The 24292-nt window shown below is 45.7% G+C and overlaps 1 protein-coding gene across 1 annotated transcript in view; it reads left to right on the top strand.

Annotated features, from left to right (window-relative positions):
- Abcc12 (ATP binding cassette subfamily C member 12) overlaps window positions 1-23530 on the top strand; it is a 63277-nt gene extending 39747 nt beyond the window's left edge. Inside the window, exons 20-30 of the mRNA XM_051195051.1 lie at window positions 689-886; window positions 1579-1805; window positions 3785-3922; window positions 11757-11943; window positions 16410-16499; window positions 18414-18603; window positions 19050-19209; window positions 20348-20426; window positions 21290-21403; window positions 23107-23271; window positions 23383-23530. Of these exons, the coding sequence (XP_051051008.1) occupies window positions 689-886; window positions 1579-1805; window positions 3785-3922; window positions 11757-11943; window positions 16410-16499; window positions 18414-18603; window positions 19050-19209; window positions 20348-20426; window positions 21290-21403; window positions 23107-23271; window positions 23383-23469 (1635 nt within the window). The 3' untranslated portion in view covers window positions 23470-23530. The remainder of the gene's footprint in view (window positions 1-688; window positions 887-1578; window positions 1806-3784; window positions 3923-11756; window positions 11944-16409; window positions 16500-18413; window positions 18604-19049; window positions 19210-20347; window positions 20427-21289; window positions 21404-23106; window positions 23272-23382) is intronic.
- The last annotated feature ends 762 nt before the right edge of the window (window positions 23531-24292 follow it).

The raw sequence follows: 24292 nt of genomic DNA, 5'->3' as shown, positions 1-24292 counted from the left end.
CTATAATGTCTGGGTTGCCTAAGGGGAGCTAGGGCAGCTGATCAGAATCCAGAGATCCTGTTTGCTTCTGGATCTTCTTGGCCTACCATCACTGGAGGTCTCCTGAGGCACAGGTGGCTTCTGTGACAGCTGTCCTACACCTGTTTATCTGCTGTTTTCCCCACCGTCAGGTGCCCCTTGTGGAAGAGGCCTGAAAATCTCAGATGGCCCCTGAGGGACCTGGCTTGATGTTACCTATATGACTCATTCTGGATTTGAATTTAAATTTTATTCTTCTAAAATGTGTTTGTTTGTATGTGCCTAAGCAGCCACTCATCCATATGTGAGTGTGTGGAGGCTGGAGATTGACCTTGAGTATCTTCCCTTATCACTTTCTACCTTAATTTTTGAGGCCGGGTTTCTCACTGAATCTGGAGCTCACTGTTTTGCTGAGGGTGGCTAGCCAGTGAGCCTCAGTGATCTCCTCATCTTCCCCCAAATCCTGGTACATGTTAGGGATCTGAACACAGGTCTTCATGCTTGTATATCAATACTTTACTCACTGAGCTATCTCTCCCATCCCACCTGGCTCATTTTTAACAGCCATGTACTTCTTTTTAGTTTCTTCTCTCTAGAAAGATTATCTGAAATAGCTCCCTTCTTCCAGTAGCATACCCAGTCTTGATATTTCTTTTCTGTTGTGCTACAGGTCATCTGTGCACCCCAGAGCAATAAGACAGTCTGCGATGTTGATCAGACCCTGCAGGACACAGAACACCATATGTACCAGATGGTGTACATAGCAAGCATGGTGTCCGTGCTGGCATTTGGCATTATCAAAGGCTTCACCTTCACCAACACTACACTGATGGCATCCTCTTCACTCCACAACAGAGTGTTTAACAAGGTAGTGCCACAGTGGGCTGCAGGCCCACCTGATTGCTCAGTTCACAGGGTGAAGCAGACCTTTCAATGTGCCAAACATCTTGTTAGGCTCTGGGGATGGGACAGCTCTCCTGGAGTCTGCCATCTAGTTTTCAAGGTGTCTGCCACTTGTTTGAGTACCATATAGGAAGGCCAGTTTCAGAGAGCAATAGGGATATATACACCATGGACTCTAGAGGCTGGAAAGACAGTGGGGGAAGATGTATATCTCGTTTCTCAGAGTTCCAGCTAGAGAGGACCTGGAGATGGGCTCTGCTTCCCATTGCTGTAGCAGGCAGCAACGACAGTTGGTTGTGAGGGCCCTTTCCAGAACACACAGGTATGCTCCACACTTGGCAGCGTAGACAGACAAGTAGACTTGACCTTTGATTCACCTGGAGTTCAAAATCCCTCCCTTCTCAGAGAGTACCCACCTCCCTGACCCATGAAGCACTTGATGTTTGGAGAGGAAGCCCCAAACACAGGCAGGCTCTCTCCCAGGTTCACTCCTGGCGGTGGCCTAAGAATGGGAGCACCACCCTCATTTTCCAAAGATTACCGGAGCTCCTGGCCTGTGCTTTGGGGAAAGGCCTGCCCAGCCCCCCACGCTTACCTTCACCCTGACAGATGTCCACTGCGCACCCCGGACTCAGGTCGCTCTGCTTTTCTCCTCAGATCGTCAGGAGCCCAATGAGCTTTTTTGACACAACCCCCACAGGCCGACTGATGAACCGCTTTTCTAAAGACATGGACGAGCTGGACGTGAGGCTGCCATTTCATGCCGAGAACTTTCTACAGCAGTTCTTCATGGTTGTGTTCATTCTGGTGATTATGGCCGCTGTGTTTCCTGTTGTCCTTCTTGTTCTGGCTGGCCTGGCGGTAATCTTCCTCATTCTTTTACGGTAGGACTATACACAATGTAAAAGGTGTGTGTGTGTGGGGGGGGGGCACTCTGTCCCACACACGTGGAGTGGGGTGAGGAGAGAATGTGGATGAATGTGTGCAACAGCTGGGAGGCAGGCTGTGCTGAGAGCCTGTTTTTTTTTTTTTTCTGATGGGAGAATCCTAGATTTTTGACACTTGTTAAACTCCAGGTACTGTGAGAGTTCCTTAGGTACATTTGGCTTTTTGGCCCCAGAGCAATGCTGGGAAATGGGTAAGTTATTTGGAGGTTAAGTCTCTGGCCCCAGGCCAGGAAACAAGTGAGCATGGTTGCCATTTGTCTGCTGATTCATTCTGAAAACCACTGGGCTCTGCAGGATGCCATCTGCAGTCACTCTGACTTTTGAGAAACAGCTTCCATTGCAGCTAAAGACTGCTATGTACAGAGAGGTGTGGGGAGGAATGGAGACAGCTCCCAAGGGTGTACACACCGGTCTGGAGGGGAACTGGAAGCAGCAACTTCCAGCTTCCAGGGAACAGAGTTCCCTTGTCCTGCAGTTGGGGTGGTTAGGGAGTAATGAGTGGGAACAGAGAGAGCTCTAAGTCAGAAAGGTCTGTACCAGGAATCTGGCTTTGCTGTGAAGCTAGCTGGAGAACTTTGAAATACTGCAAAAAAACCTGTTCCATCTTGAGCGAAGTTCTTAGGCGTTAAAATGTGTGCCTTGTCTGTGTCAGAAGAGCAAGTGAGATGAGGTGATAAAGTCCACGCCCATTGAAAACAGAATAGAATGGTAAGCAAACTTGAGAGACTTATTTGGGTAAGGACTGGTGAGGACCAGACATGAGTGGCATTAGCGAGGACAAGAAAAGGATGGGTTTGAGGGACATTCACAAGGCAGTGTCATCAGGGTTTTACAAGTGGGAGACTTTGGGGTGTCCGAGAGATTGGGACAGCCAAAGGTGGGGGACTGAGGTGCGAGAAGAAACAGTTGCAATCGCAAGTGCAATTTGCTTTTGGGTTCAGACTCATGCATCAAGTCAGAGCAGTGGCAATGGCAAATGTGTGAGGGATGTACTGTGGCTGGAGACTGGCATGGACACCCGCTGGGAGCAGGTGTGATCCTGGGAACTGAGACTAGTGCCCCGGGATTCAGCAGGGCCAGGCTCTCACTGCAGTACCCTTGGTATCACCGAGAAAAGGACACAGTTCCAAATTCAGGAGTTTATTGTGATAACAAGTAAAAACTGTTTTCTGAAAGTCCATCACAAAGGTGATGCTCATCATTAGTGAGTGGGTCTCTTGAGCTTCTACTCATTTCTGTTGACTTTGTTGGCCATTTGTTGCTGTCTACTCTATCGCTGTTGATCGGCTAAGTAAAAGCCTGAAAGAAATCTTCCCGGCCTACCCTCGTCTTTGCTATAAGCACAGGAGAGACCAAAGGGGGCCCTGACCTAATTATACGTATGTTTACAATGAATTCGCTGAGCTCTGAGCTTCCCTTACTTCGTGAGTTCATTTTAGCTGAGAGTCTGGAGGTTGGCTTGATTGCTTCAGAGCCAGCAAACTTTCATGCTCAGGGACATAGCTCTCCCATCATCAGAGCTCTTGGGACTTCCACTGTAAGTGCAGGACTCAGTACTCTGAACTTAGGTCCTGAGGCTATCACCATATTTGCACAAAATCCTTTGGAAGGACACTCACCGGCAACCAGCTCAGATCCTCCTTTCTCTGATTGGACATCAAAAATAGGTTGACTTGTGTTCAGGGGCTGCACAGTGTGAAACCCTTGGGCCTTCGAAGGATAGAACTGCATGCTGTACTGCATGTCATTCTTGCTACAGGAAGCACTTGGGTCTGAAGGCAAATGAAGCAATGGTGTGCTCAAACTTCTCAGCAGCACATGCTTCATGCAACCAGACTTAGCTGTCACATGGAAGGCATGGTTGGATTGCCTGTGCTGAGGGGGTGTTCTCTGAGACCCTCTCATTCCCCCTGCAGCATTTTCCACCGGGGAGTCCAGGAGCTTAAGCAGGTGGAGAACATCAGCCGCTCGCCTTGGTTCTCTCATATCACCTCGTCCATGCAGGGTCTGGGTGTCATCCATGCCTATGACAAAAAGGACGATTGCATCAGCAAGTGAGTAGATGGGTCCCTGCTCCAGGGTCTCCCCACCTCATGCCTCAGCCCAAATTGGGGGCCCCAGGCTTCTTTGGCAATGAGAGGGGAAATATTGGGGACAGGTAAAGGGTTGGCCAAACAGGAGTTCTATTTCAGTATTTGGGGCCCTAAAAGATACATGACTATGAGTGTGTGTGTGTGTGTGTGTGTGTTTGTATGTGTGTGTGTAAAGAGAGAGGGACAGACAGAGAGAGAGGAGGAGGGGAGAGTAGAGGAGGAGAGAGAGGACATGTATGTGTCATGCTGGGGATGAACATGAATATATATGTGTGTGTGTATAATTTTTTGCTTAAGTGTGTTCAATTTAGGAAAATACAGAAAACAGAAAGTATGTCCCATATTCCGGTCTTGCTCATATTTTCATTTACATACTGTTGAAGACAGATGTTTCTGTGGGTCACGTCACCCTTCATTCCCAAATAAATACGCAGAGGCTTATATTAATTATAAGCTGTTTGGCTGATGGCCTAGGCTTCTTACTGGCTAGCTCTCTCTTAATTACTAACCCATTTCTATTAATCTAAGCATTTCCACCTGGTCTTGGTTTACCGGAGATTGCCTGGCATCATATCATCCCGGTAGCTACACAGCCTCTCCCTCAAGACTCTCTCTCTGTCATCTCTTCCAGCATTCTCCTAGTCTGATAGCCCCGCCTATACTTCCTGCCTGGCTACTGGTCAATCAGCATTTATGCATCAACCAATAAGAGAAACATATACTCACAGCATACAGCCAGACATCTTCCATCACACTGTATGCATAAATTGAAAATCCAAAATCTGAAAAGCTCTGAAATCCTAAACCTTTTGAATACTGTTGTGATGCTGCAAAGGGGAAATCTCACACTCGATCTCAAGTGACAGGCTGTAGCCAAGACAAAGGCACAGTCAAAACATGTATGAAAATTACCTGCAGACCGCCTGTCCTGGTGGAACAAATCTGTGGTCCCAGCTACCAACGAGGCTGAGCCAGGAGGATTCAGCCTTGGCTACAGAGCCAGTTCAGACAGCCTGTACATCTTAGTGAGACCGCAGTGAGACTTAGTGTCTCAAAAAGTTAAGAAAAAGACCTAGGGGTATAGCTCAGTGGTTGAGTGTTGCTTAACCTGTGCAAGGCCCTGCTTGAAGTCCCCAGCACTGCAAGATAAAATAAAGCAAACAAGCAAATAGCCTGCTGCTCTGTAGATAAACTTGTTATTCATTCTCAAGCTTTCTCGTTGTGCATACACAAATAGTCCAGGATTGATAAAAGAAATTCTCATTATGGCTGGAGAGATGGCTGAAGAGCACTGGCTGCTCTTTCAGAGGACCTGGTTTTGATTCTGATTCCCAGCTCATGGTAACTCACAATCATCAGGGACTATGGTTCTAGAGGACACAATTCCCTCTTCTGGCCTCCACAGACACCATGCATGCACGTCATGCCAGACATACAAGCAGGCAAAAAACCTATACATATAAAATAATTAACTTAATTAATTAATTGATTTTATTTAAAAGGTTCCAAATTGGAAACATTTCTGGTCCTAAGCACTTCAGACAAAGAGATATTAAACTTTTATATCTCTTCCTATTCTTTTATTTTTCAACTCACAAGGTTTTCCTTTTAAAGGTTACTTTGGATATGACTTTCATAATATTGAGTGTTCTTTTACAATAAACACATATTTTATTAACTCTTTAAGAATTTCATACAATATATTTTTATCATATTCACCCTCCCAAACCCAACTCTTCCCATATCCATCCTCCCCTCCCTCCCCACCCAGCTTTGAGTTTCCTTCCTTTTTTCTTTTATAATCCTATCAAGTTCAATTCATATTTTTCAACTAGTCTTTGGAGCAAGACCTGTCTCTGAGTGTAGTTACCCTGCCAGAAGTCACCTCATTTCCAAAACTGACTCTCTCTCTTTCCCAGTAGCTACCAAATGCCAATGGCCTCTCAACTAGTGGTAGGATTTCATCCCTCCCCCCCCCCTTTCTCTCTCTCACGCTGGGGTTTTGTCTAACATGAGCTTGTTCATGCTGTCACAACCACAGGGAGTTCACATATGCACCTGCTCTGTTGTGTCTGGAAGAGGCTTTGTTTGCTGCTTTCCACCACCTGTGGCTCTTTTAATCTTTCTACACTCTTTTCCAAGAAGGTTCTGTGTAGAAGGGTGTGATAAGTATGTCCTATGTAGGGCTGAGCACTCCACAATCTTTTATTCTCTGTATGTTGTGGACCAGTTGAGGGTCTTTGTGCTAATTCTCATCTACAGCAATGAGAAGCTTCCCTAATGAGAGTTGAGAGATATGCTGGTCTATGCATATATCAAACTACTCCTGTATGTATAGCTGACTAGTTGAGACATGGTCTTGATAAGCAGCCTAGGTCAGCCTGTAATTTGCAGTCATGCATCTGCTCCCAATGGGGTTAGGGTTATAGGTACAAGCCACTATGCCCAAGTTCATAAAACTAATTGTTTAAGTCTACATTTATTTATTTGTGGATAGGCCAGTTTCCTGCTTTTCAAAACTTGAAGACTAGATTGGTTGAGTCATGTAGCTTCAGATTTCTAACATACTAGAGTAAGTCACGACTTCCCAGTGAGATGGTGGACTAGAAGCTGCGGCAGTGTGACACCATGAAGAAGAAGGATCAGAACAAAATGAGAGGAGGAACTCCAAAAATCCAGGAAGGTGGTGACAGGAGATCTAAAAAGTACAAAGAAAGGGATGGGTGACAAAGGATGGGTGTCCCATGAGATAGAAACCACTACTGTTCAGCTTGCAGGGCTTTCCTAGTGGAAAACAGAAGACTTCCTAAAAGTGTCATGGGCATCCTAGCCCTTGAAAGTTGGCTGCTGAATTAGGGAGGGAGGGCACAGATTAGGCCAGTGAGGGGAGGGAATGAGTTATAATGACATGTATCATCTTCACAGATGCCAAGGTAACCTAAAAAAAAAAAAAATCAATTGTTCCATATGAAGATCCCCAAATAAAATTAGAAGAGATATCAAAACAATAGATATGCAAATGTTGCCACAGAAAGAGAAGAAATAAGATAAAGCCTGGCACAATGACTCCACAAGTTGTAATTCTTCTGCTGGTGACTCAGAAGACAGAGAAATAGGTAAAAGGCCTGGCTAGACTTTCAAAAGTGTCCTAGCAAATAATGCACTACCTGAAGGAGTACAGAAACAAGCAGATGGAGTCTTTGGAAAGGACAAGTAGAGGAGAAAAAAAAACCCAAGAAGTTGGCCAAGAAAATCAGCAAAATGGATGAAGAGAAATTAATCAAGCAAACAAAGTTAGAAACCAATCAATCAGTGATTCAAATAAAAATACCATAGAAAGGATTGCCAACAGATGTGATGAGGCAGTAAAAGAGCATTGGAAATGGAGGACAAGGGTTGGAAAAATCCTATACTTAAGATCAATAAGGAAAGAAAAAGTGAATGAGCATGACCACCACCACAGCAGCCAAGAACTCTGGGATGCTATCAAAAGGCCAGAATTAAGAGGAAGGTGCTGAGATAAAAACTAAGGGAATAATCCACTCAGTGAAATCATAGTGGAAAATCCACCCCCAAGATCTACAAAGAAATAGATATCTGAAGTAAAGATAGGTTCAAAAATCCAAATAGACACGACCACAGAAGAACTTCTGCCTGACATTGTAGGATGTCAGAAATACAAGGCCAAGAAATAGCAATTACAACTTCTAAGAGGAAAATACCAACTCACCTACAAAGGCCTAAACGTAAACACTAGATCTCTTGTCAGCAACTCTAGCTGGAAAAGCATGGGATGATGTATTTCAAGCCCTAAAGGCAAGCAACCTCTAACCGACATTGCTATGTCCAGGAAAGTTTTTAAAACTGATGCTGAAATCAGTGTCGGGAAAGCACAAACTGTGGTGGTTCAGGACAGACAGGCCAGTACTACAGATGATACTTATAAGCATGTCATATGCAAAGAAAGAGGAAAACCTGTCTTAGCCACAAGAGCACAAGAGAAAAAGAATCAGGGATCGACGGAGGCTCAGGCCTCTAATCCTAGCACTTGGGTGCTAGGTCAAGAAAGAGCCCATCACTGGTTCACAAGGATGGAAGTATACTCAGCAATTAAAACCTGTTAAGCAACAGCCTACAATTAGAATATTTGGAAATTATATAGGCAGTGGTGGAACATGCTACTTTAATCCTTGGATTTGGGAGGTAGAGGTGGGCAGATCTCCGAGGCCAGCCTGGTCTACAGAGTGACTTCTAGGCCAACCAGAGCTGATACATAAAGAAATCCTATCTCAGGCCCCCCCCCCCCGCCAAATCTTGAGAGCACAGATAAAACAAATATCAATACTAGTTTGTAGAGGAGAAAGAATACAACACTTCATTCAACTAGAAAACAGCCATAGAAAAATTTACAGGAATTGGTAAACATCTCTTCATAATACAATTGGTAAACATCTCTTCATAATACATAATGTAAATGACCTCAGTTCATCAATTAAAATGTTCAGACCAACTGAGAAGATTTAAGAAATTAGATTCAAACAGGCACAGTGCTGTAGGCTGTTATCCTAGTATATGGGAAGCAGAGGAAGGAGGACCAAGGTTCAAGGTTGCCCTGGGGTAACCTTGGCTTCCTGAGATTCGGTCTGAAAATAACAAAAAGAAGCAAAATCACCCCCTCCCAAATACACACCAGGAAAATTAGATTTGATTATCTGTTGTCACCAAGAAACATACCTCACAGGTAAGGACACCCAGAGGCTGAAGGTCTAGAGCTGGAAGGCGATTTATTAATGGTACAGAAACAGAAAAGAAGCTGGCATCATTATCCTCATACCTGATAAAGAAGGCTTCATGTGAAAATTAGAAAAGACAAAGCGGGAGCCACATACTAATAAAGTGAGTGGTCTGTCAAGAGGCCACGTTGATTGTAAATAAGGGCTGTGATGGTCAATAGTGACATTCCGATGCAGTTCATGTTGGCAATCTAATGGAGGCATTTTCTCAATTGACGATTTTTCTTCCTGGATGACTCAAGCGTATGTCAAAGTTGACAAAGACAAAAACAAACAAACAAAAACCCAAGCAGGACAGGGGCCATTGTTATAATAATCTTGAGTGTGCAGTTCTTAGGTTTTTGGAACTATTTTATGGCTAGAATGCGGAAGAGTTTGATCTTAACACAGCGAATGTGTATTCTTCCTCAGGTCATAATTTAATGAGGGCCTACAGCACAGGCAGCAGTTTCTCCACAGAGTCTCAGTCACTTTGCTTTTCCTTCTCAAAGGTCTTAGAAAGAGAAAGGGGGACAGGGAAGTGGTAGGCCCCATGGAAATGTTTTTATTTCTGAACTCCTGTGAGTAGACCCAGTCTTTTTGCAAGTTCAATGGCAGGATTTCAGTCACACAGATTTACCTACTCATAGGATTCTGGGTAAGTGACAGAGGAGTCTGATAAACTTTTAGTTGCCTCTACCAATAAGACCCCTTTCCCTATTCTTAAAATAGCTAATATATGCCGGGCAAGGTGGCTCAGTCCTGTAATCACAGTGCTTAGAGGGCTGAGGCAGGAGGATTGCAAGTTTGAGGCTAGCCTGAGCTACATAACAATACTATGTCTCCAAAGAAAAGAGGAGCGGGAAAGGGAGGAATAGGAGTGGAGGGGCGGTGCAGGGAGGAGGGAGGAGCTAACAATGTACACATGTTTTCATCCAGTCTGATCTCTTTCTCCCACTGTGTTCTCAGTTTCCCCAAGGATCTCGGTGGAGCCTTGTCTTTGGTCTTCATTTGTCTTTGGTCTAGTCAGCAGTTAGTCCTTGTCACCAGTTAGTTTGTGTTTTGTTGTTTTTGTTATTATTTCATTATTATTTTTGATGCAGGGTTTCTCTGTGTAGCCCTGGCTGCCTTGGAACTCGTTGTGTAGACAAGACTGGCCTCAAGCTCAGAGATCTGACTGTCTCCGTCTCCCAAGTGCTGGTATTAAAGGCATGTGCCACCACTGCCCAGCTATTAGTTTGCTTCTTGGTGCTATTTGTCTAGAGTCCTGCATCACACAGGTCCCTCTGATGTCCAGATCACGAAGAACCAGAGAACCATCCAGCTCTTTGACCTGAGCAAACAAAACAGATTGACACTGTTTTCCCATAGCTTTTTCTTCAAGTTCCTGGCATAGTGAACTTAGCCTCACATGACTTACAGGGTCTCCCCTCTTGCTTCTGGGAGAGCTCTGACTTCTGACATATATTGTACTTGCCACCAGACAAGTAGAAAGATTGTGGTGTTTGGGAAAGTGTTTTCACCAAGCCCTCGTCAAAACAGAAACATGCAAACCAACAATGACTAACTAGAGTGGAGACAGACTAGGAGATATGATGGTGAGTGGAAGAGTTGTGTCTTTTAGGAGTTCAGCCTTGAAGGATTTTCCTTTTCTTCCCACAGTTCCCACCAATTGTTCAAAAGAAAGGCAAAACAATACAAAACAAAGCCCTTCCCACTGGGTCAAGGTCCCTTTAGTGTGCTAAGGAATGGGATGTCTGTCTCACCTAGCTAGCCTAAAATTTCAGTCTCTGATACAGATTTTTCTGCCTAGAGGCTTGGTACAGCAGGCTGTGCTCTGTGTGCACATGTGTGCACATGTGTGTGCCTGCCTGTGTGTGTGTATGAGTGTGTGTGTGTGTGTGTGTGTGTGTGTAAACTAGTGAGTGTTAAGGATAAGAGACAGGTGAGGTAGCTCTCTGAGCTGGGTTCTCTGAAGCTCCCATAGGGGGAGCTAGGGAAAGGACCAGGAGGGAGCATCCCTGCATGACTACTCACACCCCATCTAGTCTCTCCTTCCTACTGACCCAGTTTCCTATGCAGATGCAGTATGGCAGAGTGAAGGCTCCAATACAACCCAACCACACACAGCTCTGCCTGACATAGCTGTTTGCACTGTGCCTGGCAGCACCCCACTGCATTCCTTAGATGTGGCCTCCTCTGCCTGCTGTTACAGAGGCAGCTTGAATGTCACTTTTGCTCTGTACCTTCAGCTCTAAACTTCAGGGACTGTCAAGATGCCCTGTGCTCATGTCAGGGGGATGAGTGGGAACGACTGCGTCCAGGGGTGGGCCTTGTCTTGGGTCTCCTGGCTATGCCATCTTTCTGTCATTCTGCTCCGTCCAAAGCCTTGGGACCCAATGGGCATGCAACATGGGCACAGGACATCAGTTCCTGTCCTTGAAGGGACACCTCCTGTCCTGTCAGTCTTTTAAGCAGTGATTTGGTTGGTTGACTGACTTTGAGATGGGATCTTGCCTTGTAGCCCAGGCTGGCCTCAGACTTCTGACCCTTCTACCTTATCCTATCAAGTGCTGGGGTCACAGGTGTGTGCCATTATACCAGGCTCTTGGTGAGGGCCGGGATAGCGTAGCAGGCAAATGCCCTCCCTTCCTACTCTATCACTACCACCATTGGCTACCCCTGTCTTTAAGACCTAAGGAGCCATTTATGGATTTCTGGAGGCCTGTGGGTATTGTGAAGCTACAGCATGAGGTTTTCAACAGTTTTGGTTTGGGCTGTGGGCTCTAATTTGCTAGCTCTGGGAGAGGCAGAAAGAGCCCACTAAGCACCCTTGTCGACTGCGACACGAAATTTCTCAGAATGTGTTCAAATGAAAGATGCCTATGGTGCAGCAGGAACATGGATATATCTCATTTTTTGTAACAGTCACCTTGCAAGAAGGCGTTCACAATGCCCGGTCTTGGCTCCCATCAGTGCCAGCAGGACCTGAGCGCCTATTTCCTCTGATTTTTCAACTTTAGGTTTAAGACACTAAACGATGAGAACTCCAGCCACCTCCTGTACTTCAACTGTGCTCTCAGGTGGTTTGCTCTCAGAATGGATATCCTCATGAACATCGTCACCTTCGTTGTGGCCTTGTTGGTGACCCTGAGCTTTTCTTCAATCAGTGCTTCATCCAAGGGCTTGTCATTGTCTTACATCATCCAGGTAACAGCTGGTGCACGGTGGAACTTGGCCTATGGCGTATTAGAAGGGGATACTTTTAGATGGATGCAGCAGAAAACTCAAAAAAAAAAAAAAGGTTCAAAAATGGAGCTTAGCCATGTTCATCATTGATATTTGGGGCAGTTTTGTGGGCTTCAGGCACAGTTGGATCTTGGCTCCTGGTTTTGTCCCTTTCTGTGATGCCTCCCTCATAGTTGTACAGGGGGTGACAAATGGTCTCTGAGATCTATAGGAAGAGGAAACAGTGGGGACCATTTCCCACCATTGCTAGTCAACAAAAGTCCAGACTTTATTCTTACTGGATGGATTTAGGCATCTAACTACTAATTAGTGTTTGGTAGGAGCAGAGTGATTGATTTGGGCCAAGGTGGGGAGTCACATTCCATCTCAAATCACACAGCTGCTTCACAGTGGGTCTAGAAGCAAGTACAGTTTCTGGCAAATGATTAGGAACAGGCTCTTGGCTGCTTGAGGGCCGTTTTCCTTTAATAATAATGCAAGAGGAGAGCACACAGCACTCCCTGTCCTGCATGGGCCACTGTAAATGACTTCCTCCACTGCTGTTAGTAACCCTGGGATGTTCCTGTAAGTCTCACTTTCAGATAAATGAGACCCAGAGAGGCTGATATCTGTGCTGCATGATTTAATCTAAGGTTGGTTGGTCCTTGAACCTTGTGCCTGGGAGTGTGCTTTCCAGGTCTTGTCTGGAACCTTCTCCATTGAGTCCATGCATATCAGGACAGATTTTCTGGATGTTGGAGTTTTAAAACAGACTCTGTTCACTAGTGTGTTTATTTATTTGTTTGTTTTAGTTTTGAGGCAAGTTTGAGAGCTTCCTGCCTCAGGCTCCCGGTGCTGGGATTACAAGCGTGCTCTGCCACATTCCTCCCTGTTCCACCATGCTCTGGGTCCATTCAGATGAAAATCAAATCTCTTCTCCACTCAGAAAACGTTCCCCCTTCCTTGTTTAGGAGAGGGCATTGGATCCCCAGAATTAGAGTTACAGATGGTTGTGAGCCAACATGTGAATACTGGGAATTAAACCCAGGTCCTCTGGAAGAGCAGCCAGTGCTTTTAACCTCTGAGCCATCTCTGGCCCCAGTCTTCTGCCTTTGCCTCCTCATCTGGACAATTTCCTCCTGTTTCGTTTCCTGGGAATTTCCCTCAGCTTTGTGATCCAGCCATGCTTTTGAATTTTCATTGTGGCAACCATGTATCCATGCATCAAATGTCCATGTGCTGTCATTCTCTCAGTCTTTAAATGACTGGAATATGTCTTTTACTTCTTCTAGGGATACTAATACTAACTCCCCACCCACCCACCCACCCACCCACACACACACACAACTTTCCCGTCTTCTTTAATTATACCTGTTTTCTCCAGGGTCAGTTTTTCTACTTGTTTATGCAGTTCTTGCTCTTGGCTGCCCTTGGTTTGTTTATCTCTCTCTGCAGTCATTTGTTTTTAAGGATGGGAGAACAATTTGGCTTTTCAGCATGGCTCTGTGGTTCCCCTCCTGGGATAGTTTCTAACTCTACAGGGGCTGGAGTGGGAGTGTTCATTTTTTAAAAATATTTTTTATACATTTGCTTCCCTTTCCCAAAGTAGCCAAGGAGCGGGCCTGTAGGCACTAAACACTATAACTGAAGTGTTTTGTTTTGTTTCTCCCTAGAGTAATATTTGTAGAGCCCCATGCCCCATATACTCCCAGGTCGTCAACTCATTGTCTCTAGGAAAGGTTGCAAGTGTGCATAGATGGGTTCGCCAGGGCAGCTGCCCCTAGAGAGACCACCAATCAGCCTGCCTCTTTGTGGCCCCCTTCTCACACCTTGAGTCCCTGGGGCTCTGCTTTAAACTCCAGAAACACCTTTGCCTTTCATTTTAGCAGAGGTGCTCATCCGATGTCCTCTGCCAGCAATGTGTGACTCTCATGCATTGGGATGCCTCCCATCCTCTGGATGTGGAAGGTGTTCTTTCTGAAGACATCTCTGGTGTCGTTTTACTAGTATGTTGGGATGGAAGCTAGAGAGAGTGTATGCACTGATGACCTGACCCCTCCATTGTATGGTTAAGAGGAAGGCGTCTGTATTGTAGATATGTGAGATGACAGGAGCTGGGGGAAGTTAAGGAGAGAGGGTGACAAGGACTAGAATGCAGGACAGACTTTGAACTGTAGGCATCAGGCACAAGCTGTACTGAGAGGGCCTGGGTGGCAGCGTGGGCTTTGATATGCGAATGGACACCACAGGTAGCCATGTGTCCCTTCTGCCAGAGGTAAGGGAAAGGACTCCTTCTGGTAGGTGGGAGCCAGCTTCTTCACAAGTTCCTGAGGAATTCTGGCTTTTATGTAACTGCCAGAAATCCTCCTATAATCCAGGTTGAGCTCATTTCTGCATATTTTGGACTGGCTTTTGGAGCTTGGGGAACTGGAGTTTCTTTGGGGCCTAACAGAGACAACTTCAGTGCTCTGAGGTGGGAAAATGAATCTTGCCTGGGTAACGCAGAATTCGTGTGTACTGAGGCGTGCTAGTGCCTGCTCTCCAGCGGGCCTTCCTGACACCGGTCCTGTCTGGAGAACACGGAATCCAAGTGTTGAGAATGGAAGGAACTCCCTAGAGAGACACAAACCCAGTGCAGCAGAGCATAGGGCAGGTGGTGAGTGCTAAGTGAGTGCACTATGTGTAGTGCAATGGAGGACTTGTGCTTACTTGGGTCTGCACTGTGCCTATATGGGGATTCTAGACCTGGGTGGGCTGCCAGGCATATAGGAGCTGGTACTGTCGTATGTAGCAGAACATATCTGTGCCCTTCTCAGGAGCAATGTGCACTCTCTCTCTGAGAAGCTGGCATGAGGCAGGGCTATATGCTGGTTGCTGTAGTTTTGCAGTTGGCCATCTGGGCACATGCAGCCCACCAGGCCTTGGGTTCAGGCATACAGCTCAAATGAGGTTTTGCCCCAAGGGAGGGGATGGGGACAAAATCACTCAGGTTAAAGCCCAAGAGAAATGGGAAGCCCTGGGTCTGTGTTAAGCTGGGAAGGTGGCAAGGGCCTGCAGAGAAAAGCTCTCTGAGGTCATGGAGGGGCCTCCTCACCTGTTAACCTCTTAGCCCACCTCTCCCTGCCCCCCTTCTCCCATCCCCTGTGGGTTCTGACTGCACTGCCCCCTTCCTGTGAAAGCCAGGTTGCTTACCAGTGCTTTCTTAGACTCCCTGCAAACACAACATCATACTCAAGTCTTGAGCTTCTGTAGATTTGGGTGTCAGCAAGGGGTGGTGCCGAGTACCAAAGATCCCACTCCCTAAGACGCCACACGGCCAAGGGACAAGTGTGAAGATCCCAGTGTCCTTGGCTTGTCATGGTGCACTTGAGCAGTCTCTCAGAAGTCCCAGGCAGGATGGGTCTCACAGGCTTCCAGTGCTAAAGTCTCAGGAGCATGCTACGATAGCCCCTTCCAGTTTCTCCTGTGTGTTCTCTTACCTTTTGGACTAACAGTCTGTAGTCATTTGCTTAGCTACTGGAACAAATCCCCAAGAGCTTGGCGGCTTAAACAAGAGGAATTTATTTTCTCACCGTGTCGGAGGTCCAGAGTCTACAGCGTCCACCATCAAGGCCGCTTTTCTCTTTAGGCTCCGGGGAGCTATTACATTTTTGTTGTGCTCCCAGAGGTTGGTGGCATTTCCTGGCTTGGAATAGCACTCCTTTAATTTAACTTCTGCGTCTTTTCTGTCTTCCTTTCCCCTCCTCTTCTGGATCTTTCCCATTTTTTAAAATTTAAATTAGGATCCAACCAGGCACTCAGGGTGTTTAGTCATAGCTGCAGAGGTCCTTTTCCAAACAGGATAACATTCTTGGCTTCTAGAGTCTTGGACTTGGAAGGATGCAGTGGGGGAGAAGGCATAGCCCAACCTGCTCAAGTTACTGCTTGGACTCAGATCTTGGAGTTAGATTCTGGGGGATCCTGGCCTAAAGCGGGTCCCCTTGGCAAACTATCTCTCCCAGTCTGGATCCTGGAGCGGGTGTGTAAGGGTGGCTTTTCTGTCCCCGATGTGGGGGGTTAAGGAGTGGGAGCGGGATGCAGGGCCCCACCAGGTGGCAGCAAGGAGCCAACCCCTAGCAGTTTGGCTCTGGGGCTGAGTCCTCCTCCCCAGGCGGTGGGGACTGGCTCACAGGAGGGATCAAGGTGGTGGGATGATTCTCACCATCTGGAATGAGGGAGAAAATGTAAATACCATTTGTTTTTAAATACAAAGGAAGTGTTTAAATGCAAAACATCCCAACAGAAAATGTGGCCTTCTGTGTTCCTGGCTGGGACAACTGCAAGCCTCTTATACGTGTTGCTAGAGCCAAAGTAGTAATTTGAAGAGGCAGACTTAAAAAAAAAAAAAAAAAGGGTAAAACAGCTGGTTTACTGGGGACCTTCAGTAGCCACCTGGTTCTTCCCAACAGCTCAGTGGACTGCTTCAAGTATGTGTGCGAACAGGAACTGAGACCCAAGCCAAGTTCACATCTGTGGAGCTGCTGAGGGAGTACATTTCGGTAAGGAACGCGTGAATAGCGGGAAGCAGCAGGCTCTTCCCATCGGGCGTGTTTTGATTTTTCTTTAATGATTTATATAAATTTTAAGTGTGTGTGTGTGTGTGTGTGTGTGTGTGTGTGTGTGTGTGTGACAGAGAGAGAGAGAGAGAGAGAGAGGAGAGAGAGGAGAGAGAGAGAGTCCGTCCATGGAAGCCAGATGTGTTGGGAGCTATAGTTTTAGATGGTTGTAAGCCACCCAGTGTGGGTGCTGGGAATCAAACTCTGGTCCTCTGGAAGAGCAATCGCATTTTAACCTCAGAGCCATCTCTCCCCAGTTCTGCTCTTTCCTCTTTTTTAGTATGTGAATGGGATCCATTTAATAACTGGAATCTGGCTTGTCCTGTTAAAGCCTGTATTCACAATCCATTCCAAAATTCAGTGCCTCGCTAAGGTTTCTGAAAATTAATATTTGATTAAAGTTATAAATAGCAAAAGAAGATGAGTTCACCTCTTCTTTGAAAGCTTTTCTGTGCAATGTAGGAAAGCAGCTGCTCTGGGAAAGGACGTCTACACAAACCCAGCAGTCACGTTTGTGGGCTTTTGGATAGTGTTTGGCCCCATTTAGAAGCTTTACTCAACACTCATAAACATTTTAAAATTCAGCATATTCACTTTCCTGTTTAAAATGCCCCCATGAACTGCCTTAACACACAATCCTTCGTGGGTGTGTGCGTGTCTAATTGAGCTTGTGAATGTAGTGGGCTTGGTATTCTTGAGACAGTTCCATACGTAAGCAGAAAGCTTTAGACTTAAAATCACATTTAAACTAACCACCAAATTCTGTAAATACTGCAAATATTTTGAGCATAAAATAAACAGATTCCTTAAACTAAAAACATTGCTAGTGCAGTATTGGTTCTCTTTAAATACCTTTTTAATCCCAAATCTTCTAAGGGTTTAAAATACCCTCAAAGAAGGCAAATGTTTTCTCAGCTAATTGGGGTCATTTATTGGGCTGGCCAGTCACCCTGATGGAACACAGGGGGACTCCTCAGCAGTGGGAGGGATGTCCTAATGTGAGATGGAACCAGCTTTGTGTTCATGCAGTTGTGAGGTTTGGGGTGCATATGAAGAAAAGTTCAGGTGTTTTTCTGCTGAGCTCTGCAGACCCTTGAGCTTGACCCTCCTCACTCTGCCTTCTTCCTATTCCTAGCACCGTGATGACTTTTGTAGACCCTGAAATTAGATTGATTCTGCAAGTCTCAAGGTTCGCCCTGGATTTGTCCCACAGCTTCAAGGTCATCATGCTGACACTAACCCAGGCCGCATGGCTCAGTGTGAGCTGTCTCCTGCCTATCCTCCTAAGCCACCCATCGTTCCTGCACTAAGCTCCAGCCCTATGGGACTTTTCTTTTCATTCCTGGAGTTACTCAAGGTTCTTCTGGCTGCCAGACATTTGCATACCTCTCCTCCTTGTCTGGAAGGTCCTGGACAGAAACCCATTCTAGTGTCACATCCTCAGAGATGCCCTCTTCAGCCTTCACATAATTTTATTCTGCTTGCTGCTATCTGCTGAATAAGTCACTTTCTGTATTTGCTTGCGATACTTTTTTCTTTTCTTTTTCTTTTTTTAACCTAATGTACCCCACTGAAACATTGCCTGCTTTTTTTTTTTTTTTTTTTTTTTTTTTTTTTTATGGAGTATCAACAGCCCATGCTGTTGAGGAACTCTCAATCCTCCTGCATCAGCTTCCCAAATGCTATAATTACAGGCATGCAGCTCCACACTGGGCAGAATGTAAGTTCCTTGAGTACAGGGTTATGGATCTCATTCACCACCACAGGCACCCCAGCATTGACAGCTGTGGGATGGGTGAGCTAAGTCAGTGGAAACCAGTGGCGGTCAAGTTGGTCAATGGCTGTTCTACTTTTCAGACCTGTGTTCCTGAACACACTCACCTCTTCAAAGTGGGGACCTGTCCCAAAGACTGGCCAAGCCGTGGGGAGATAACTTTCAAGGACTATCACATGAGATACAGAGACAACACCCCTCTCGTTCTCGATGGGCTGAACTTGAACATCCAAAGTGGGCAGACAGTTGGGATTGTGGGAAGAACAGGTTCTGGTGAGAACAAACTCTGCATTTATTTTTGGGGGATGTTTGTTTGAATTTGCACTGGATGAGCTGGTTAAGCCACATCAGAGAGATACACATGAGTTCTGGATTCATCGTTATTTCTCCCTCAAATCTCTTTACTATAAATTAGGGTTTCAGGTTGATTGGGTGTGGAGAGTTGGGAGCAAATACATAGTTTTTGAATTAATTAAATGCGAATAATTCTGGAGAAATGAGTCCCAGAAGATGAGTTATGTGCTGAAGGCCTCTGCAGGGATTGGCAGGTTAATGGTGTTAGGGCAGCCTGGTCCCCCAGAGTGAGGGATGTCTGCCTGCAAAGTCATCCACATGGAGCCAGTCTCATTACATTGGAAATTCCCTTAATTAAATGCTTGGACATGATGGAAATGAAAACTGCTGTTGGATTTGTTGTCCCTGCTCTTAATTGTCCCCAGGAAAATCGTCACTGGGCATGGCCCTGTTTCGTCTGGTGGAGCCAGCCTCTGGTACCATTTTCATCGATGAGGTGGACATCTGCACTGTGGGTTTGGAGGACCTCCGAACCAAGCTGACCATGATCCCCCAAGATCCTGTCCTGTTTGTAGGTACAGTAAGGTAGCTGTTTTCGATCATCGTGCATTCCTGTTTGGAGATGGTGAACTGAGCCAACCAGTAGCTGAGAAATTGCCAGGCCATGCTGTTCTTGGCAGTCTTAGCTCAAGGAACTGGCCTGCACAGGCGCTCAGAAGCCCTGCCGGTATCTGGTTTGTAGTAAAGCTTTAGAAGGAGCCAAGGAACAGTGTCCTGAGTCTTGTTAAAATTTCAGAAACTCTATTATTACAATATTATATCATCATGTTATTAACATCAACATATTATTATTAGTGATATTAATAGTTGTAATAACATTAGCAATACTACTATTAGTGATTCTATCATGCATAGATTGAGCAGATACCACAGTTGGCCCAAACAGCCCTATGTTATGCCTGTGTTCTGGCATTACACCAGGGTTAGCAATGGCCACTCTCAAAAGTGCCCCCGAGTACACTCCCTGGCCTGTGTGTGTGGCAGGCTTTTGGCAAGTACATTAGTTATTACTGCTACAGAATAAAAAAAAAACTGACCAAGTACAAGGTGAAGATGTGACTTACACAGACAAGATCTTATGTCAAAGCTCAAGGGGACCTAGTATCTCAGCTGGTCCAGGGAAAGGGAAAAGTTCTCCCACTAGGAACTTGATGAAATAGGGAGATTCTATCTACTTAAAGCTGATCATATTAGTGATACAATATGCACCTCAAAACACTCGATTTGCATTCATGGGTGGGCCCCGAATCTTCAGGGATGCTGAGGCAAGCTTCCCCACCCCCCCCCTTCTTGGCCCAGAACTTGTGTAAGGTCTAACATGCTTTGTTGTATGTTGATCTGTGGACCTTGGTGTGGTTGAGCGTGGTCTGCCTCCTGGTGGTGTTTCCCATTCCTGCCCATCTCTAAGGTCTCTCTCTGCTCCATCACAGAGAGTTGTGGGTCCTTGGTCTTGTGGCCTGGGCTAAGCAGGCTGCTACCTTCATACATATTGTTGTCCCTCAAGACGCTATGGGGAAGAGAATGCATCCTTATCTTTTATAGCTCTAGAGGCTACCCGAGGGCCTTCCTGACATCACATTTCCTCCCCATCTTCTCATCTTCACCGTGCTCACCATTGTCTCATCCTTGAGAGTCCAGCTTGCTTCTCTTTGCTTCATCACAGGTACAACTTGGACCCCTTGGGGAGTCATACTGATGAGATGCTCTGGCATGTTTTGGAGAGAACATTCATGAGAGACACAGTAGGTATCCAGTGCTGTCCAGCATGAGTTCCTTCCAAACACCTCTGCCCCAGATACCTGTCCCCATGGCCAGGTTTATTTGCAGGAGTGACATAGGTCAGTGAAATTCAATGCTTACCTGCTCCTGATTATTAAAACAACCACAGTACAATTTGTTAGCTCTCTAGTTGATCTAGGCACCAGCTCTATGTGCATCATCTCTCTTGGTCCTCTGCATAGCCCTCAGAGGCTGGTGCTATCTATTAAAGTAACTTGCCCATGCCAATGAGGAACATGATGGAGACTTGAACCCAGGTCCATCTGGGTCCAGAGCGAAGGAGGGCCGTATTATTTGGTCTGCGGCCTCATTTGCTTTATCAGAACTGAATGATGAATGAGTGTAGCTTGTTCTAGGATTGCAAGTGTGGCTGATTTGAGTCCTGTTAGGAGCTGCAGCCCCAGCTGAGGTTAGTAGCCCCAGGATGCCAAGGCAAGCATCCCCCCCAAAGCCACTTCAGCTAGTTGTGTGATGGATACACAGACTTTGTCTCAACCTTCTGGAAAACTCTCTGGTCCCATCTCTCTTTTATCCATGAAAATCACAACCTGAAGCCCACTTACATTTACTTAAATGTTCTCTAGAAGTATATGTGTGATTTTTCCTTTTTGGTGAGTCACACTGTCTTTTCATTATTAACATCTCCCTCGCCCTGGCCCTCCCTGGTGCCTGTTTGCAGTATTGAAATGATTGCTGTTTTGCACTTTCTTTCCCATTGTAAAATAAAGCAAGCTGATGAATGCAAGAGGAGGGGGCAATCAATAAGACGACACGGGACAATTTTATAGATCATCAGCATAAATGTGTCATTTTCTGTGTTTTATAGATAATGAAACTCCCAGAGAAATTACAGGCAGAAGTCACAGAAAATGGGGAAAATTTCTCAGTAGGGGAACGCCAGCTGCTTTGTATGGCCCGAGCACTTCTCCGTAATTCAAAAGTAAGGGAGCAGCGAGGAAAATGGATTGGTCAAATTTTGGATATTCCCTACGGTGCCACTCAATCGAGGAGGCAGAGGCACAAGCTTGTCTTTCAGCAAAGACAGAGCAATGCAGTAATTTAAAAACGGATCACTTTCTCTTAAGACAAAGTTGTGAGGGGTAAAAATTGAAAATTACAGCCATTTCTAGGAGCAGCACCTTCCTTACCCGGGCTTCACCTTGGGAGGTCTGGCTTATGTATTCTCTCCACTCTCCTAGGGGGCTTGAGTTTGAAAAGTGGGCTCTCAACTTTCCTGCTTTGTCCCTGAATAATTCTGAGTCCTCCGGCATAGTACCCAGGACACCTGAGCCTTCAGAGTGCTAGTTTATAAGATTTGGAAAAGTTATGTGTACTTTTCCAAATGATTTAACCAGCGTTACTGACAGTTTCATTACTACTGTTATTATTATTATTATTATTTAACAAATCCTGTTTTCTGGGAGCTGGAGAGATGGCTGAGTGGTTAAGAATGTTTGCTGCTCTTCCAGAGGACCTGGGTCCCATTCCCAGTACTCACATCACACGGCTCACAACAGCCTGTAACTCCATTCCAGGAGATCTGATACCCTCTCCAGGACTCTGCCTACACGTGAATGTACATGTGTGTATATACGCCAACACAGACACATACATATACACGTAACTATTAAGGGGGGAAAAAAGAAATCCTACTAGCAGAGTGTTTACCAATGTGAATCACTCCATGTGTCCTTTAGACGTGTTCACATGTCTAAAGTGGGTGGCACTATTCACTGTGAAGTTGCTATGGGGCTTCAGCTTTGTGTGAATAATAAGATAGATCCCTTCACATGGGAGGGAATTAGGTAACTTTGCAAGGTCAAGGGCATTTAGAGGTTGAGGTTAAACCTTCAAATTATAAATTCTGAACAGTGCTTTGGCAGGCAAAATGATGCTCCTCTGAACTCCAATGTTGTTCTTGTCATGTACCCCAGACTTGTATGCTACCCCCTGTTTCCCCCCTCCCCCCATGGCAGAGGGACCTTGCTGTTATGAGGACATTAAAGATCTTGAGATGGGAGGATTATCTTGGATCCGGTGGGTCTAGTGTCTAGTGTATTCCCATGTCTCTATAAGAATCAAGCAGGAACATCAAAGGGAGCAGACATGATGGCAGGAGAGGGCCTGGGCGGAGGAATGCAGGCGGCCTGCAGATGCTGGAAAAAGCAGAGGGGATGTAGCCCCCATTCTTGATTGGAAGGATTCCCAGGTTCTGGAAATGTAATATATAAATTTTGTTGCTCCAAGTCTCCAAGTTCCTGGTAATTTCCAGCAGCAATAGCAAAGCTGTATGAGTGCTGTTACCATGCCCACGCTGGCTCATATTGTGTTCACACTGTGTACTTACTACAGGAGGCCCTCATTGTGTGTCTTCCTTCCTAGTTGCAATGTGTGGTGTTCCTTCCTACTGGCAGTGTTTGAATAAACTAAGAGAGAGAAAACATAATCTTGCTCCTCTAGCACATTCCTCCGAGGAAGATGAGGGGTTGTGGTTGGACTTTAATTTTGGCCTTTTCTGTAGCTTTTCAAGATGGGTGCTTAGTTTATTGTATTTACATTTTCCTAGTCTTTTAGGATAGAACTGAGGCTATGCCTTTTCCTCTTTGTACAGCTTTGGCTTTTATAGCGCTTCTTCCTTAACAGATCATTCTGCTCGATGAAGCTACTGCCTCCATGGACTCCAAGACAGACACTCTTGTCCAGAGCACTGTAAAAGATGCCTTCAAAAGCTGCACAGTGTTGACCATCGCCCATCGCCTAAACACAGTTCTCAACTGTGACCTTGTCCTGGTCATGGAAAATGGGAAGGTGCAGGAAGTTCTGGCTGGCATAACCTCCTCAAAGGCTTCCCTGGTTAGGGCTGTGTGGTGTGGACTTTTTTTTTTTCTCTGAAAATTTCAGTTCTTCTCTGATTTTCAGGTGATTGAGTTTGACAAGCCTGAAGTCCTTGCTGAGAAGCCTGACTCTGCATTTGCGATGTTACTAGCCGCAGAAGTTGGATTGTAAAGGTCCAGTGGTTGATTTGAGAGGAGACAATGGATGTGTGAGCTTAGAAGCCTGAAGGCGGAATCACGGAATCACGCAGCCCCTGCCACAGCCCCTCCCACCCACCGAGCACAGGGTGAGCTGGGGCTGAGATGTGTTTCTGGCTCTGCTCAGCCCTTTTGATCACCTCCCATGGTGACCAGGGTTGGTTCTGGGTGGTGAAGAGTGCAGACAAAGCTGGTATGTTGGAAGCTGCCTCTCACCTCTGAAAAACCCCAAGGGTCCCTCATGAGTCCTCACCAATACTGCATAATGCCTGAGAATGGGAACAGTCTACCTTTCTGGGAAAAAAACAGTTAAAGCAAACAATGGGAAAATGCCCAAGGCTGGAGTTTGCAGAGGAGTCCTTACTTCTGTTGCTAGACAAGGCGAGAGAAAAGTTTTCTGTTTAACTTCATTTCACTTTTATCTTGACTATGTGACAAGCAGTAACTGCACAGATCCACAGCATGGAAGACTGACGATAGTGTTTGGCGTGAGATTTTTCAAAGAAATCATATTGTATGTTGCAGTTGATCTGTTAGAACAACCAGAAAGAAAGACACTGGGGTTTCTGAATAAATGACATTTTTATATCTTCTTTATCAGTCATTAAAATGCCATAAGAAACTAAATGACCCTGAAATGTGGCCTTGCAATTATTTTACTGAAGATGTCTCTATTTGAACTATTCCTTCTCATAGACCCTCACTGGCACCTCCTTTGGCTCAGTAACAAATCTGTACAGTTGTTTACCAACCTCAAGGTTTTCTGTGAGGACTATAGAAAAAACAAAACCCAGTGG

This window comes from Phodopus roborovskii, unplaced genomic scaffold (assembly GCF_943737965.1).
Source record: "Phodopus roborovskii unplaced genomic scaffold, PHOROB, whole genome shotgun sequence".
NCBI classification, from domain to species: domain Eukaryota; kingdom Metazoa; phylum Chordata; class Mammalia; order Rodentia; family Cricetidae; genus Phodopus; species Phodopus roborovskii.
This window is presented reverse-complemented; position numbering and strand designations above follow the sequence as displayed.